Source organism: Melopsittacus undulatus, chromosome 8 (genome assembly GCF_012275295.1).
Source record: "Melopsittacus undulatus isolate bMelUnd1 chromosome 8, bMelUnd1.mat.Z, whole genome shotgun sequence".
NCBI lineage: Eukaryota > Metazoa > Chordata > Aves > Psittaciformes > Psittaculidae > Melopsittacus > Melopsittacus undulatus.
In genome coordinates, this window is record NC_047534.1 from 18319581 (window position 1) to 18332976 (window position 13396).

The 13396-nt window shown below is 37.5% G+C and overlaps 2 protein-coding genes across 7 annotated transcripts in view; one reads left to right on the forward strand and one right to left on the reverse strand.

The window, feature by feature from the left end:
* TMEM204 (transmembrane protein 204) overlaps positions 1-2876 on the forward strand; it is a 28820-nt gene extending 25944 nt beyond the window's left edge. Inside the window, exon 3 of the mRNA XM_005150656.3 lies at positions 862-2876. Within this exon, the coding sequence (XP_005150713.1) occupies positions 862-1106 (245 nt within the window). The 3' untranslated portion in view covers positions 1107-2876. The remainder of the gene's footprint in view (positions 1-861) is intronic.
* IFT140 (intraflagellar transport 140) overlaps positions 1-13396 on the reverse strand; it is a 78978-nt gene that overhangs the window by 43715 nt on the left and 21867 nt on the right. For 5 of the 6 annotated variants that reach the window (XM_031050285.1, XM_031050284.1, XM_005150657.3 and 2 more), the window contains exons 12-18: positions 12689-12780; positions 11709-11836; positions 9928-10045; positions 9360-9487; positions 6937-7084; positions 5226-5357; positions 3290-3486 (exon numbers count right to left, since the gene is read on the reverse strand). In XM_031050285.1, coding sequence (XP_030906145.1) covers positions 3290-3486; positions 5226-5357; positions 6937-7084; positions 9360-9487; positions 9928-10045; positions 11709-11836; positions 12689-12780 — 943 coding nt within the window. The remainder of the gene's footprint in view (positions 1-3289; positions 3487-5225; positions 5358-6936; positions 7085-9359; positions 9488-9927; positions 10046-11708; positions 11837-12688; positions 12781-13396) is intronic. The other variant, XM_031050283.1, reaches the window with a different exon arrangement.

Sequence of the window (13396 nt, forward strand, 5' to 3'; positions counted from 1 at the left end):
TACGGGTTCTGCCCCTTGTTCTAATATGGGCCTCCTGCATGGCCCACCTCAGCCCTCCTCATCTCTGAAATAACACTATTTACAAGTGGTGTCTACCAAAAACAATGTGGAAAATTTTTTTTTTCAGGGTCTTTTTTTGCAGATCTCATTGTCTATCATCTCTAACCAGAAGTCCTAAGTGCAGTGTTATCACTCTATATTACTTACCTTTTAGGGAATGTACTACTGTGCTTAAGATTAGGGAGGGAATGGAAACCTTGCCTTTGGCAGCTTCTGGAGGAATAATATTGCTCCTGGCCAATAACAGTTTTTTCTGGCATAGAAAAAGTAGGACCATAAAGCCCCATTTATTTCACCTTCCACTTTTTTAAGCCTCTATACATTTTTTTTATTATTTCTGTAAGATAATTAGCTATTTATCATTTTCGCAGTTTACAATAGCAGGCTGCCTTACATAAACATTTTTCATTTCAGAATAAGTGTAGCATATTCTGAATAAAAGATTTTCATTATTAATATACCAGTTTTCTGCAGTGGCAACAGAAATAAGGACATCTGTGTGAGAAAAGAGGATGGGAAAAAACCCCACCACATGAAATACAGCTAAGTGGGTGTAAGAAATTTAAATCAGAGAGAACAGATCTAAACCTGACACTGAGACTCCATTTAGGCACCCAGTCCTTGCATATATAATTATATATATATATATATCATGCCCACATACGCCTTCAGGAGAACACATACATCATAGGAGGGATGGAAAGGCTTTACAGACTCAGAATTGTTGGCGTATGGCCTCTTGCCACTATAGAAATTCAAGAGAATAACTAACTAAAAGTAATTCTCACATTCTTCCTGCAGGTTTTGTTCTGGTCATCGGATTGGTGACTTTCTACCGCATCGGACCATACACCAACCTCTCATGGTCTTGCTATCTGAACATTGGAGCCTGTCTTTTGGCCACACTGGCAGCTGCCATTCTCATTTGGAACATCCTTCACAGACGTGAGGACTGCATGGCACCCCGGGTCATTGTCATTAGCCGTACCCTAACAGCACGGTTTCGCCGCGGGCTGGAAAATGACTATGTTGAGTCCCCGTGCTGAAAACATGGACTTGAAAGGGGAAAGATCTTCAAGGAGATCTGCATTGAAGTTGTCTTCTATAAATATATGCTATAATTTAAAACTAAGGGTTGAAAGACATCACAAAGCTCACACTTGTGGGCAGAGGCCCTCAATTATTACTTGGATGGGCTCCATCTATATACATATGTATAAAACACGTAATTTTATATATATTATATTATATTATATTGCCCTCTCCCTCTGCTGTATAGCACAGAATGCTGGATTGTCAGAATCCTGACAGAGCAGCACAGCTACATGTCATCAGGGTCAGCTGCAGCAGATGTAGAGTGTAAGCAATGAGAATATAGAAAAGAGGCAACCAAACATGTTTTCTCTGCCTGCATAAAGTTATCCTAATAATAATGAAAAAGTCTATAGGAGACCAGTGACAATAGCTTTGGCAATCTAAGAAAGCAGAAAACTGACTATAGAATAAGCGATGATTTTAACAGCTATTTAAGTTTCATGAATCTTCAGTCCTTCCATCCACCTCTCTTCAAGGAACTTCTCATTAGCTGCAGCACCTGCTCCGCAGCCATAGCATAGCCCAGAAAGTAAGAAGCAAAAGCAACTCTAACCATGCTAATTGCATAGAAGGCAGAAGAAATAAGTTGCAGTTTTTCAGACATTTCTTTTGTATCCTGAGACAAAGATTTGAGTTTCTCCTGTACGTAAACAGACATGCCATTAAAAATAAAGAGGGTACACAGCTAGGATTGGCTATACACATTACTGAAAGATCTACTTCAGTGTTACGAGGCCAAATATCTACAAAAGAAGGACTCCCTAATAATCACAGATACTATTAACTTAAATTATTGTAAATTATTATTAAGAACAGGTATTTCAGTCCAAATTGATTTCTTCTCAGCTAGCTTTAACATTTGCTGTGACATTTTCAGATTAGAGTGCTATGTCAGGACACCTAACTCTGCCCACATAATGCTGGAGGATGTAACTGCCTCCCAGGAACCCAAATTAGAGACTAAGACACATATACAGGATTAAGCATCAGATTTCAGACAGATCTACCTGGTAACTTAATATGGGACTGAAATGAGAATAATTAGTACCTATGGAATTAGGCATAATGTTTATCAGCCTGACCCTGCATGTGGTCTCACAGCAGTCATGCGTATGTAACTTCCAGGGAGAGAACAAAAAAAAAAAAAGGACAAAAATTATTGTGCAGAAGTTCTTGGGATACAGCAACTAGAGGCAATGACAGATATTTAAAAACTCTAAGGATGCTACTCTGAGCAGTTATAGAGAGGTCTGGAAGACCATGAGCTGTGAATGTTACACATTCTTTAGGACTGTTGTGTCACTCCCAGCTGAGTAAGCTGCTTTTCTCCCTTATCTTTATTTCCAGCATACTTTGTTCCACGCTTTGTTAAATGTGATCATCAAGCTGGCTCTTGAGTTCTGTTCTGCACTCAGTTCTGATGTAATAAGAAACTCAACCCCAACTTCTGCTCTGCACCATGTTCAAAGTGAGCAACACTCTGCAGAGACTGATGCTCTGGAACAATGTTTTAGTCCATTGGGCAGAATGCCATAAAGCTGAAAAAGAGTTTCTTCTAGCAGTAGGTTTGTAAAAACCAACTAAGATTTGTATTCATTTGCCTGCATTACTTTCTGGAAAATATTTTCTAGAAATAATATGCTACGATTAATTGCAGGGTTTTTGAAAAATAAAATAATGGAGTATTTAAAAGACATTATATTATTTCTTCTAATATTGCAATATCCATATTATAATAATGTACATTTAATTTTAAAAATCAGCTATGTGGTTGGTAAATTGTAATACTCAGTATTACTGTGATTATGTTAGATGTATAAATAAAGTTGTGAATATTTAGTTTCTTCTAGTGATAACATGAGATGTTTGCAGAGACACAGAAAGGTGGCTGCTAATTATCAAGCGTTTCTTCCTGTTTAGGAAAAAAGAACCCACAGAACTTGCAACATCTTTTAGGCAAAGAATTGTCAGAAAATATATTAAAATGGTGTAAGATAAAGATGTTTCATCTTCTTAGAAACAAAAGGGAGAATGAAGTCAGACAGGAAAAATATAAGGAGAATTTAGGAGGATCAAAACTTCCTACAAATGCTTAACAAAAATAAATTGTACCCATACACACAAAAATTTATACCTTTTTATCAGCTTGATGGATTTGAAGGCCTCATCCATGTCTCCAACAGTCAGATAGAAACTGAAGTTTAGCATGGCATCCTGGGTGGCCTTATCACAATCTCCTAATCCAATGAAATCTCTCATGGGTCTTCTCGCAACCATCTGAGAGACTTCTATTGAGCCAGACTCTGCTTGTCCTTTCTCAGCTTCTCCCAGCTAAAATGAGAATATTATCATTTAGGTATCAAGTAAGTTGAAAGTTACTCTTTTGTGTACATGTCATAAATTACATGATTTCCACTACAGTCCAAGTTTTCTATTTCTGCAGGACCATGATCAATAGTGGCAACAGTTCCAATGTTTCAGAACTTCCTAGAAAATGACCCAAAATATTGAGTGTCATAAAAGAGAATGGTGCGTCATAACAATCACAGTACTTCAGGGATAGCTTGGAGAGTGGTAAAATACCACGGGAGAAACAGCCTCCTGTTATTGTAGTCATAATTATAATTATTTTTCATGTATGGTTATTATTAATACAATAGCACCTATTATTTTAAATTCCCAGAAAAGACATTATAAAGAATAAGGAGAAACCCTGGAATGAAAGTTGGTCAAAAGAACTGGTTGCGTCAACTCGATTTGCTGTATTTAAATCAGACTCTGTTCATATACTAAGTCATGTTTCCAAAATGAGTTACTTATAACAAGTAATTTAGTCACTAAGACACAGGAACCTAATGAGGGAAGAAAATGGAAACAGAAAAGCAGAGAATTAAGGAAGAGGCTCAAAATAATGCAGATACTTACAGGTTTATAAATACATCCCCTCCAAAAAAACAACTAACAGCATCAATAATCCATGCAGAGTTTAAAAAAAAAAAAAAAGAGACATAATATCAAAGAAAAATGTCACGAGACATGATGGGGGGAAGCACTAAAAGAATAGAAAATGCAGCAGATCACCTTTGACTTTTTAAATTAAGAGAAAAAGCAAAGTAAAATGTAGTGCAACTCTAAAAGCTAGATCTGCCCAGGAAGAATGACAAGAGTCAGTTCTTTGGAAGGGGGTAAATTGCACAGTACTGCTCTGAATCTAAATATATTAAGCAGATAAACATCTAGACACATTCACCCTGTTTAACACTGCTCTTAAACTACATGAAATTAGATTGATATGATTATATTGGTCTATCTTATTCAGAAGATATAGAGGATTAGAAGTCTTGCTAATATTAAGTTCCTGCTGATCTAACAAAAATAAATGCTCTGGTAAGCTCCCCCTACTAGAAGGGAGCAGTGAAAATCATCATCTTAACAGGCACTAATAAACTCAGATTAGATCTTAAACAGAAACCCAATTTGTAAGCTTCATTTCTTCCAGTATCCATGGAATTAAGCATGGCATTATTTACATAAACTGCGAACAATTTTGGATTCATATTCAAGTTTAAGAAGTTAAAGCATGCATTCCTGGTATTTGTAGCACATAGGCATTTGGTGATAGAGCAAAATGAGTATTCTTGCTCTCTCTGGTTAAGCTCCATTCCAAAAAGGAAATGGGTTTCTTCTACTGAAGCCAGTAGGAAATGCCCCCTCCTGCCTATATAAAGTTCACACACACACACACCCCTTTGCAACAGGCGCAGTGACTATATAGAGTAGAAGAGAATTGTTTTATATCCCTGTTTTAGTTACATTTCCTGGTAATTATTGCGTCTCCTGTGCTTGTTCATCACATCCAGTTTTCAATACCCATGAAACGCCAATTCAGTGCAATTTCCACAATACTGCAAAGTATGCCCACATTAGAAATATCTTTATGTCATTTATACAGGTGATGCAGCAACTGCCATTGTAGTTGCTCTACTTATCCCAGACTCCATTTGGTTAAATTTGATCCCTGTGAAGTCTGCACTTATGGGAAGGGCAGGAATTGTGAAAGATTTCCTCACCTTTTTTGCAAAGTAATAGTAGGGCACCTCTATGCCCAGAAGAACCTGATAGGATGAAGGCAATGGGAAACTCTCCTGAAGCAAAAAGCCGTGCTCTTCAGTACTGAAGAATGATAAAATCCAAACATCCACCTGGAAAAGGAAGCAAAGCTTTGTTTTGTTTTTATGCTGCAACATCCTTCTTTCAATTTGTTTTTATTTTCCATATTCACTTGGCAGAACCGCCTCTTGAAAATAATGACATATACGTTCACACCCCCCCACTGGCTGGAGAAGGCAGAGCTGCACACTTCCTCTCTAGAGTAAGCAGCTAATGACTCATTGTACAATATAGACTGTGTTCTGACTGCAAAGGGACCTCCACCTCTACCTTTCAGGAACCAACTTCACCACCATGAAGAGGGAAATCCCTGCCCACAGATGGCTGCTGTAGAAGTCTCTCTGACAGATCTGACTCCGGGCAAAGAAATAGTCCCAGTTGTTTTCAACAATTTTTAATTTATTTTTTTTTAATTAATACTATGTTATTTCTATCATAATTTTAGCAGTTCACCGACTGGTTTAAATTTCCAGGGAATATACCAGCCATTCAAAAAGTTTCTTTAACAGCTTAAACACTGACCTGACTCAAGTCAAAATGAAGTATTTACTTCCAGATTAAGTTCTCATTTCTTGAAGGATAAACACACAGTTAAAAGTCCCTTTGAATAAGGCCAAAGAGTAAGTTACACTCTTTTCATATAATTTTATTTTTCAATTTTATGTAGAAGACAAATATTTTTTCTTGCTTATATTAGGATTATTAGGTTGAAGTATTCTTTTCTTTCTAGAAGATCTTAGCAAGGCCTTTAAGGACATCCCTATTCCATTCCTCCTTTCTACATTGATCTTCCCATGATTTTTCTGAGGTCATTTCAACCAACAAAAGAAACAAAGAGCTTTCTCTCTCCAATTGGAAGAGGTTTAACTAAAATCATGCATGAATCAGAAAATTTATATCAACATGGATGTCTCAAATCAATGGAGTATTTATGAAGAACAGGCAGCTCTGTTCAGATAAAATGGTAAGGACTGCTACAAGCATGTTAGCAGGGAAAGTGAGGAAGAATTGTTGGTCTGATGAAAGAAATAATTGATTAGATCATTTCTGATCAATAAAAATTGAATCTTTTTTCTAATGTAAAAAAGACTGTGAAAGAAAATTTGGAAGCTACCACAAAAATGTACAATGTCTGTCCAGAAAAGCAGAAGATGGTAAGAACTGGGTGGGAAAAGTGTATTTCACTGTTCACGTGAACAGTAAGGTCCCTGTTACTCTATCAAGTTAATTACTGCAGCTAAAAGTGAACTCAAGATATAAAGTATGCATTATTTTGAAAAAACAGAAGAGAGAGTAAGTATCAAACCTCTAGATTATTAATTTACCCAAAATGTCACCTGAAAAACTGTAGGCCTGATAGAATCTTGCATTTATGATCATTCTCAAAATCACCTCCTTTTCTTTGTCAGTGTATGCATGCCAGAATTAAACCAGAGAGCTGATGTACAGAAAGCTTGCCTGAAGCCACAGACACCAAACGCATAGTTTCATTGCTCTTTTTTGTACAATATACCTACTCCCACACCCTTAATGAAGGACCAATGACTTATTACTTGGACAGGGAGAACTCCATGTAAAGCAAGGTCAAACAAACAAACAAAAAGACCATACTGTGCTTTCAGTCTGATTTTTCTTCTGCTCTGTAGACTCTAGGCCTGTTTCAAGAATTGCTTCACATACAAAAAGTCTTGATTCACTCTGGTCCCAGAAATGACAAGCAGGGATATGATTGTGCAACTCTGGATACTCCACAACAGACCTACCCAAAGATGAAAAAAATGTAGAAAGTGAGACAAAATAATTCCAGCCCATTCAGTGCATGAATGTAAATAAAGGACTAACCAAAGGATAATTTTTCAGATGACAATCAGTTACCTCTGCATTGTAACATTAACCATATCTATCTTCCTGGCTCATTACACTTTATACATGTCAATGCTTCTTTTAATTTGTTCTGTATAGATTAACCATGACCATAGGACATAAAGCATTTCTGTAGAAAAAAGGTGGTACTACCACAAATACAAATAGACACTCAAAATCTGCCTCCACTGAGACTATGTGCCCAACGGAAATACTTGAACATCCTTCAAAAAATCTATCTGAGTGACTGTTACTGGTGTAGGTACTGTAACATGAGGACTGCCTCAGCTCTGTCTTCTTGTGGGTTTTACAGTGCTTATTGCCAACACTGCTAGAAATGCTCAGCCAGGCATTAAAAGAGAGCTTGAGGACACTGATGTGCATTTAGAGAACCAGTAAAGAGAGAGTTTCTGGTAGGTTCACATGGGATTTGTCACATCCAAATCCAGCTAAGCAATGGTCATAGGAGGTCACAACTAGACAACTGTAATTAGATTGATGGGGGAAAAAAGCATATTCCCAGGCAACAGATCTCTCTCTACTGAGAGCTCAGCAAAGAGATCTGGGCATGCAGCACAATCGATGCTTTGAACTGCTGAACTTTGCAGTGTGAGGGGAACTCCAGAGTTCTATGCAGTATCAGACTGTTTTAACACTGGCTTAGAATCCTTCTGAAAAAATACAGACTATAAATAGGTGTCAAATTTTAAAAATGAGAAAAAACAAAGACATTATAATATTTTTCTTATTTGCTGTCACCACTGAAGGGTGGACTTTGTGGAGAGGACTGAAGTAGGGCTGGAAGGCAAATTAAGGAAAAGATCCAAAGGGATGCAGAAATATACTATGTCCTTTCCATGCCATGAATTTAAACTAAATTACTTGCAAACTGAAAAACAGGATTTGTGCAAAAAAAATAGGGAGTGTTTAGATTCTACTTCAGGAAGAGAGAGAGAGAAGGGGAAGAAGTGTAGATTATTATTATTTTCTGCTGAGTTTACTCATTCCAATTTCAAGATACTATAAAATGAAGCACAGATAAATGGATTATTCATACCAACACCATCCAGGATTCAAGTATCTGTGAAAAAGCATCACTAGCTCCTGGTGGCCTCTGTTGGGCTACACAAGATACTACACTTGAAAACAACTTCCTCACTACTCATTATTTTGCTGTTTGCTTAACTGACCAAGACATAAGGCAGTGTTCTTAGCTTTTGATGAGCTGGGTAGTTTCTTCTGATTTTCAATGCTAAGGAGAGTAAATCCTTTTTTTTTGCTTCCAAGACCTAAAGAAGACAGTTTCTAAGAATTCAAACCAGCTTCTATTCTAACACTACGTTTTTCTTAATACAGTCAGAAAAAAATACTGTAAAAACAGATGGGAATTTGTATTCCAGCGTTCCACTGTACTTCCAAGAGAATTCCTAGTTCACTGCATTTTGCAGCCTTGCTACTAGGATTTCTAACGTATTTGCCACAGACCAGCTTGCACAAAAACAAAGCTGGCAGTTCTAAATAGACATTTCATGAGGTTTTTATCCATACAAAAACATCCTGTATCGAACTTAAAAAATAACTTTTTCCTAGATGGAGCTTCCACATGACTTTTTTCAGTTCTGACCCCATAAACTCTTCATGGAAGAGTAGCTTTCCAAGATTTTCCAAGATTTTTATTTTAAGATCTGGATCCTTATTCCAGTCCCATAGTACCTCTACACATACCTTCTCAACACCCAATCATCCTCAAGTGAGACCTTTGAGCCAATTATGTCTTCCACATATCTAACAACTCCCACTGCACTTCTCTTCTGTGTATTGTCCAATACTTGCATGAACCCTCCTTCACACTTTGTATCTTCCTTTGGCAAGGAATCCCTTAGCTCAGCTGTGTGTTGTCTGAAGAACTGCCTCATCCTGCATATTTTGAGCTTGCTCTCAATACCTTCATTTGACACCCCCTAGTTTATATATTGGAAGAGACAGGGATGCAGGCTGATTGACATACAATGCACCAGTTTTAATTAATTATTTAGAAATAAAATAATTAAATTTGTACGAGTACCTACACAAAGACAGAGGAATGTTAGTTTAAGATGCTGCTTGCCTTCATAGGGCAGATTCCTATCTTAAACCTACAAGTAATACTTCTTGAAATAAAAGCTTCTTACTTGTCAATGCCTCGTTCAGAAGAAAGTTTCTCTCTACCATTTCCCTGTTCAGCCTTGAAATCAAAGAGTGTGACCTTGTCCATTTCAACATCATAGAAACAGATCTTGGAATCAATGTTCCCATCCGCCTACAAGAAGGGAAAACAAGTTGCTGAAGCATGCAGTCAAAAAGAGGGCTGTTTATCTCATGGGATTCATGCTCTCAGTTTACTGGTGTTTACTGGTAATCACACAAAAAATATTCTTTGGAAGAAATAATTAGAAAATTTCTTGCTGTTCTTCTTTTCTATCAAGTTAGCCTCTGATTTCTTTGAAATGCTACAAAGAGCTTTTGTACCTAAAATATTCCTTCCTTTTCTGGGGGGTTGTTCTTCTCAGATAACATAGCTTAATTTTACCAATTAGTTAGAAGCTTGGACATGACATTTCAAATCTGAATACACTGCACAGAACATGTAGGTTTATTTCTGAGAAGCTAATCTTTGGTCTTCAGTAATCTTTTGGAACTGCACCAGTCTATTAACTGATGGTCAGGTCTCAGGGTAGTAAGTGAAGAGCTTTGCCTCACCTTGCTAACAAGGATGCTGACTTTATTACCATTAGCATTGCACTTGACAGATGCAATACCTCCCAGGCCAGGAAACAGCTCGGAGAAATTCTTGCTACTGCAATGTACTTTTGCCTCTCTGTGGAAAGGAATAAACTTAAATCAGTGACAAGCAACTGGCAATACATGAGCCAAAACATTTTCACATGATGGGTAAGTCTTTTAAAAACAAACTATTTCTACCTCATGACAACCCTGCCCCAGACTCCAGCTTCCTCTCCAGAGAACTGCTGCAACTGCTTTCTTTCAGGAAAAAGTTAATGACACACTTGTTCCTCAATGAATAAGCAAGAATAAACTTCAATGCTCCTACAGAATCCCCCAAACACAGCTATCCAGCAAGAACATCCTAGCAGAATTTTGAGGTGTGTTTTCCTACATTAGTAAGTTGAACAGTACCATGAATGTTGAATACAGGCCACACATAAAAGTTCTTCGTATGGAGAACACACCGTGGAGCAGAAATAAAGAAATATCATTGGGGGCTTCTATTTATGTCATATTAGTGGTGACCTTCCCTCTGTACCTAAGTTCAAAAGACTGTATCATTCACATACTTAACACCCACCCTTCCCCACCCTCACCTGCCTACAGCTTATATTATTTCAAAAGAATCTCACTGCTGGTATAGTCACAAACCCAGAGATCACTAAGCCACAAAGAGGACAAATCTCATGAACCAAAAGAATATGACAGAAAGGAGTGACACTAATTTAAACCTATGATACAGCCCCTTGAAAAAAAAAACCTCTGATTCCGTAAAAATAACATTCTTGGGTTATATGTTTAGACCTCTCATTTATTCTACACCAACTATGCATGCTTTGAAATTAAAAAGCACTATAGTGTCACCATTTGGTTTTCATTACTAGCCACAAAAAATGTACATCATGTGCAGGATTTGAGCTACTTTTTCTTCACTATCAAACATCATAATCCAATATTTGTGCTAATTATAACCTTCCCAAATCCAATAACCTTCACACTGTGCCCCATGCAGAATCTGTGTGATCTCAACACATGTAATGAGTTTCCAAGTGGGTAACTAACTAGCCTTGAGCATTCCTCTGGTGACAGTATGTTAAGAACATAATCCACTTGACTCCTGAGGTTTTTCAGATTTTCAAAATTACACTTGTCATTAGCAGGCAAATCACCAAACTGAAGATCATGTCAGTCTTGGATTTTTTCATGCCACAGCTGTTTGTCAGCATGGGAACACGCAGAAAAGTTTTAACAAAGTCAAGTAAAGTTGACTCTTAACCTGAACAGGAGGAAGAACTGAGTGTCAACAATTCTAGGGTCAGTTCCTCCATTGATACACTGAGTCAAGGTTGTTGGTTTATGAGGAGATAAAAGACCTGGCTTGGGGGGTGGGCGTGTTCTTTATTTCAACTCTTCTGAGATTAGTCTTATACAAGTTATCAGCAGAAACATGGGACATCCTTGTCTTCATCTTCCATAAAATCTCCACATACTTTCAAATGCACACATATCACTCACAATATCCTTAAATATTATTATTACTATTGCTACTATTACTCATACCATGATTTGTCTAATAATTGTCTCTTCCCTTGCTTTAGGGATAGGCCATCAGTTCACATAGGCTGCACATGCTGAATCTCAAGATTCAAAGGAGTTATCATTTTTCATCAGACCAAAACCAACTGAAGATTTCCCCCTCCCCACAAAATACATGCTCAGTTATAAACAGATGTTTCCAAAAAGCTTATTAATACCTGTGAGAGAGATCAAAGATTTTAAAGTGAGACAGATCAGTTCCCACAGCCAGGAAATTCCCACAGACGTCCAAGAGGCATGGATTCCCTTCTGCTTCAGAGAACACCAGCAGCTGTTTAACTGTTCCCTGAGAAAAAACATGTTACACAGGTTTATGTGTTCAGAGTCAAAGGAGAAGGGACTTACTTTGTCACCAAGTTCACCAGGCTGAACTTCAGTGTTAGACAAATCACTACCAGCAAAGTGAGAGGAACTACAGACATTGTCCCTATAAATGCAACCTGTGTTTCAGGCTGAAAACTGAATGAAGAGCCCCCCAAAAAATTAACATATAGAGGTATCCTGCAAGAATCTCTACTTCAATAATATAACTTTTTCCAAACAAGAAGGATAGAGAAATAAAAGTACTTGAAGGTCCTCTAGTACACAGATGCAAAAATAAATATATGAATGAAATCAGTTCTTATTGTGATAAATCCAACACATCCTTGAATATAGTATTTCCTATTACATATTTATATATAGGAATTTATATATTCCTAATATATAAATTTCCTAAATAAAATTATCACAGAACTCTAACAATTAGATTTCTCTTTTTGGTTCTCCCCAACTAGCAGAGGCTGCAAAGGCTAATGTGCATAGGATATTTTTCATTATCTTATAAGTATATTCAATATGTTCATTTTCCTGTCAGTAGTATAAATATTCACCCTGCTTGCAATTTTGATCCTCTTAAAGTCTATTCTTTACAGAATTCTGATTTCTTTCACAAATACTTCTCAGTTACAGTATTTAAAGTGACAGACTTTTTCAAGAACACAAAATATCAAAAATATTTCTTCTGAAATACTCAAAATATTTTTTCTAACACAGATAGTTAATAGATTCATAGAACATGCACTTAACTTTTAAGCTGCAGCAGCAATCTTTGAAAACAAGAAGACATTTGTCAGTTTATGGTTTCATCAGCCCTTACCTGCCAGGTACGGACCTGGATCTGATATGGCTCAACTGTGTACAGGCTTTCTCCATGCACAGACAGAACTGGAGAGTCACAAGGGAAAGAGCCTGGAACAGTCATAATAAAGCCATCATTGCAATAAATAGATTTTTAAAAAGGGCAGAGGGGCAGGGGGGAAATGGAATTTTGACTTAAAGCATTCAATTTTCACTATCTTGCACAAAATACAGCTGTCAATCCATCAGTCTCCACTGATTCTTAAACTCTCTGGTGTTGCAGCCATTCTGCCACTACAACCAAAAGCTGGAACCTCTACTGAAAACAGGAACTTTGTACACTCGGCCCATGAGAACAAGCAGAGGGGAAGGGGAAAGGTTTGATATGGGGAGGGGAGGGGCGGAAGGGAAAGGGAGGGAAAGTGAGAGAAGGGGAGGGGAGGGAGGGGAGGAGAGGTAAGAACAAAAACAAAGAAGAGAAGAAAGAGAGCAAGAGAGCAGAGGAGAGGGAGGGAGGGAGGGGGAAGGAAGGAGGGGGATAGACAAGTGCAATATGAGGTTCTGTTAAGAGAATTCATTCCTTCCTTCACTGAACTACAACTGAAGAATGATAAAGGAATTTCTGTCAGAAGAGTGTCTTTTAAATTATTTCACGAGTGTTAGAGACTAGTGAAACCTAGGTGGCACTAACACACTGATTCAGCATGGGAAAGTTCTAAAATAAATG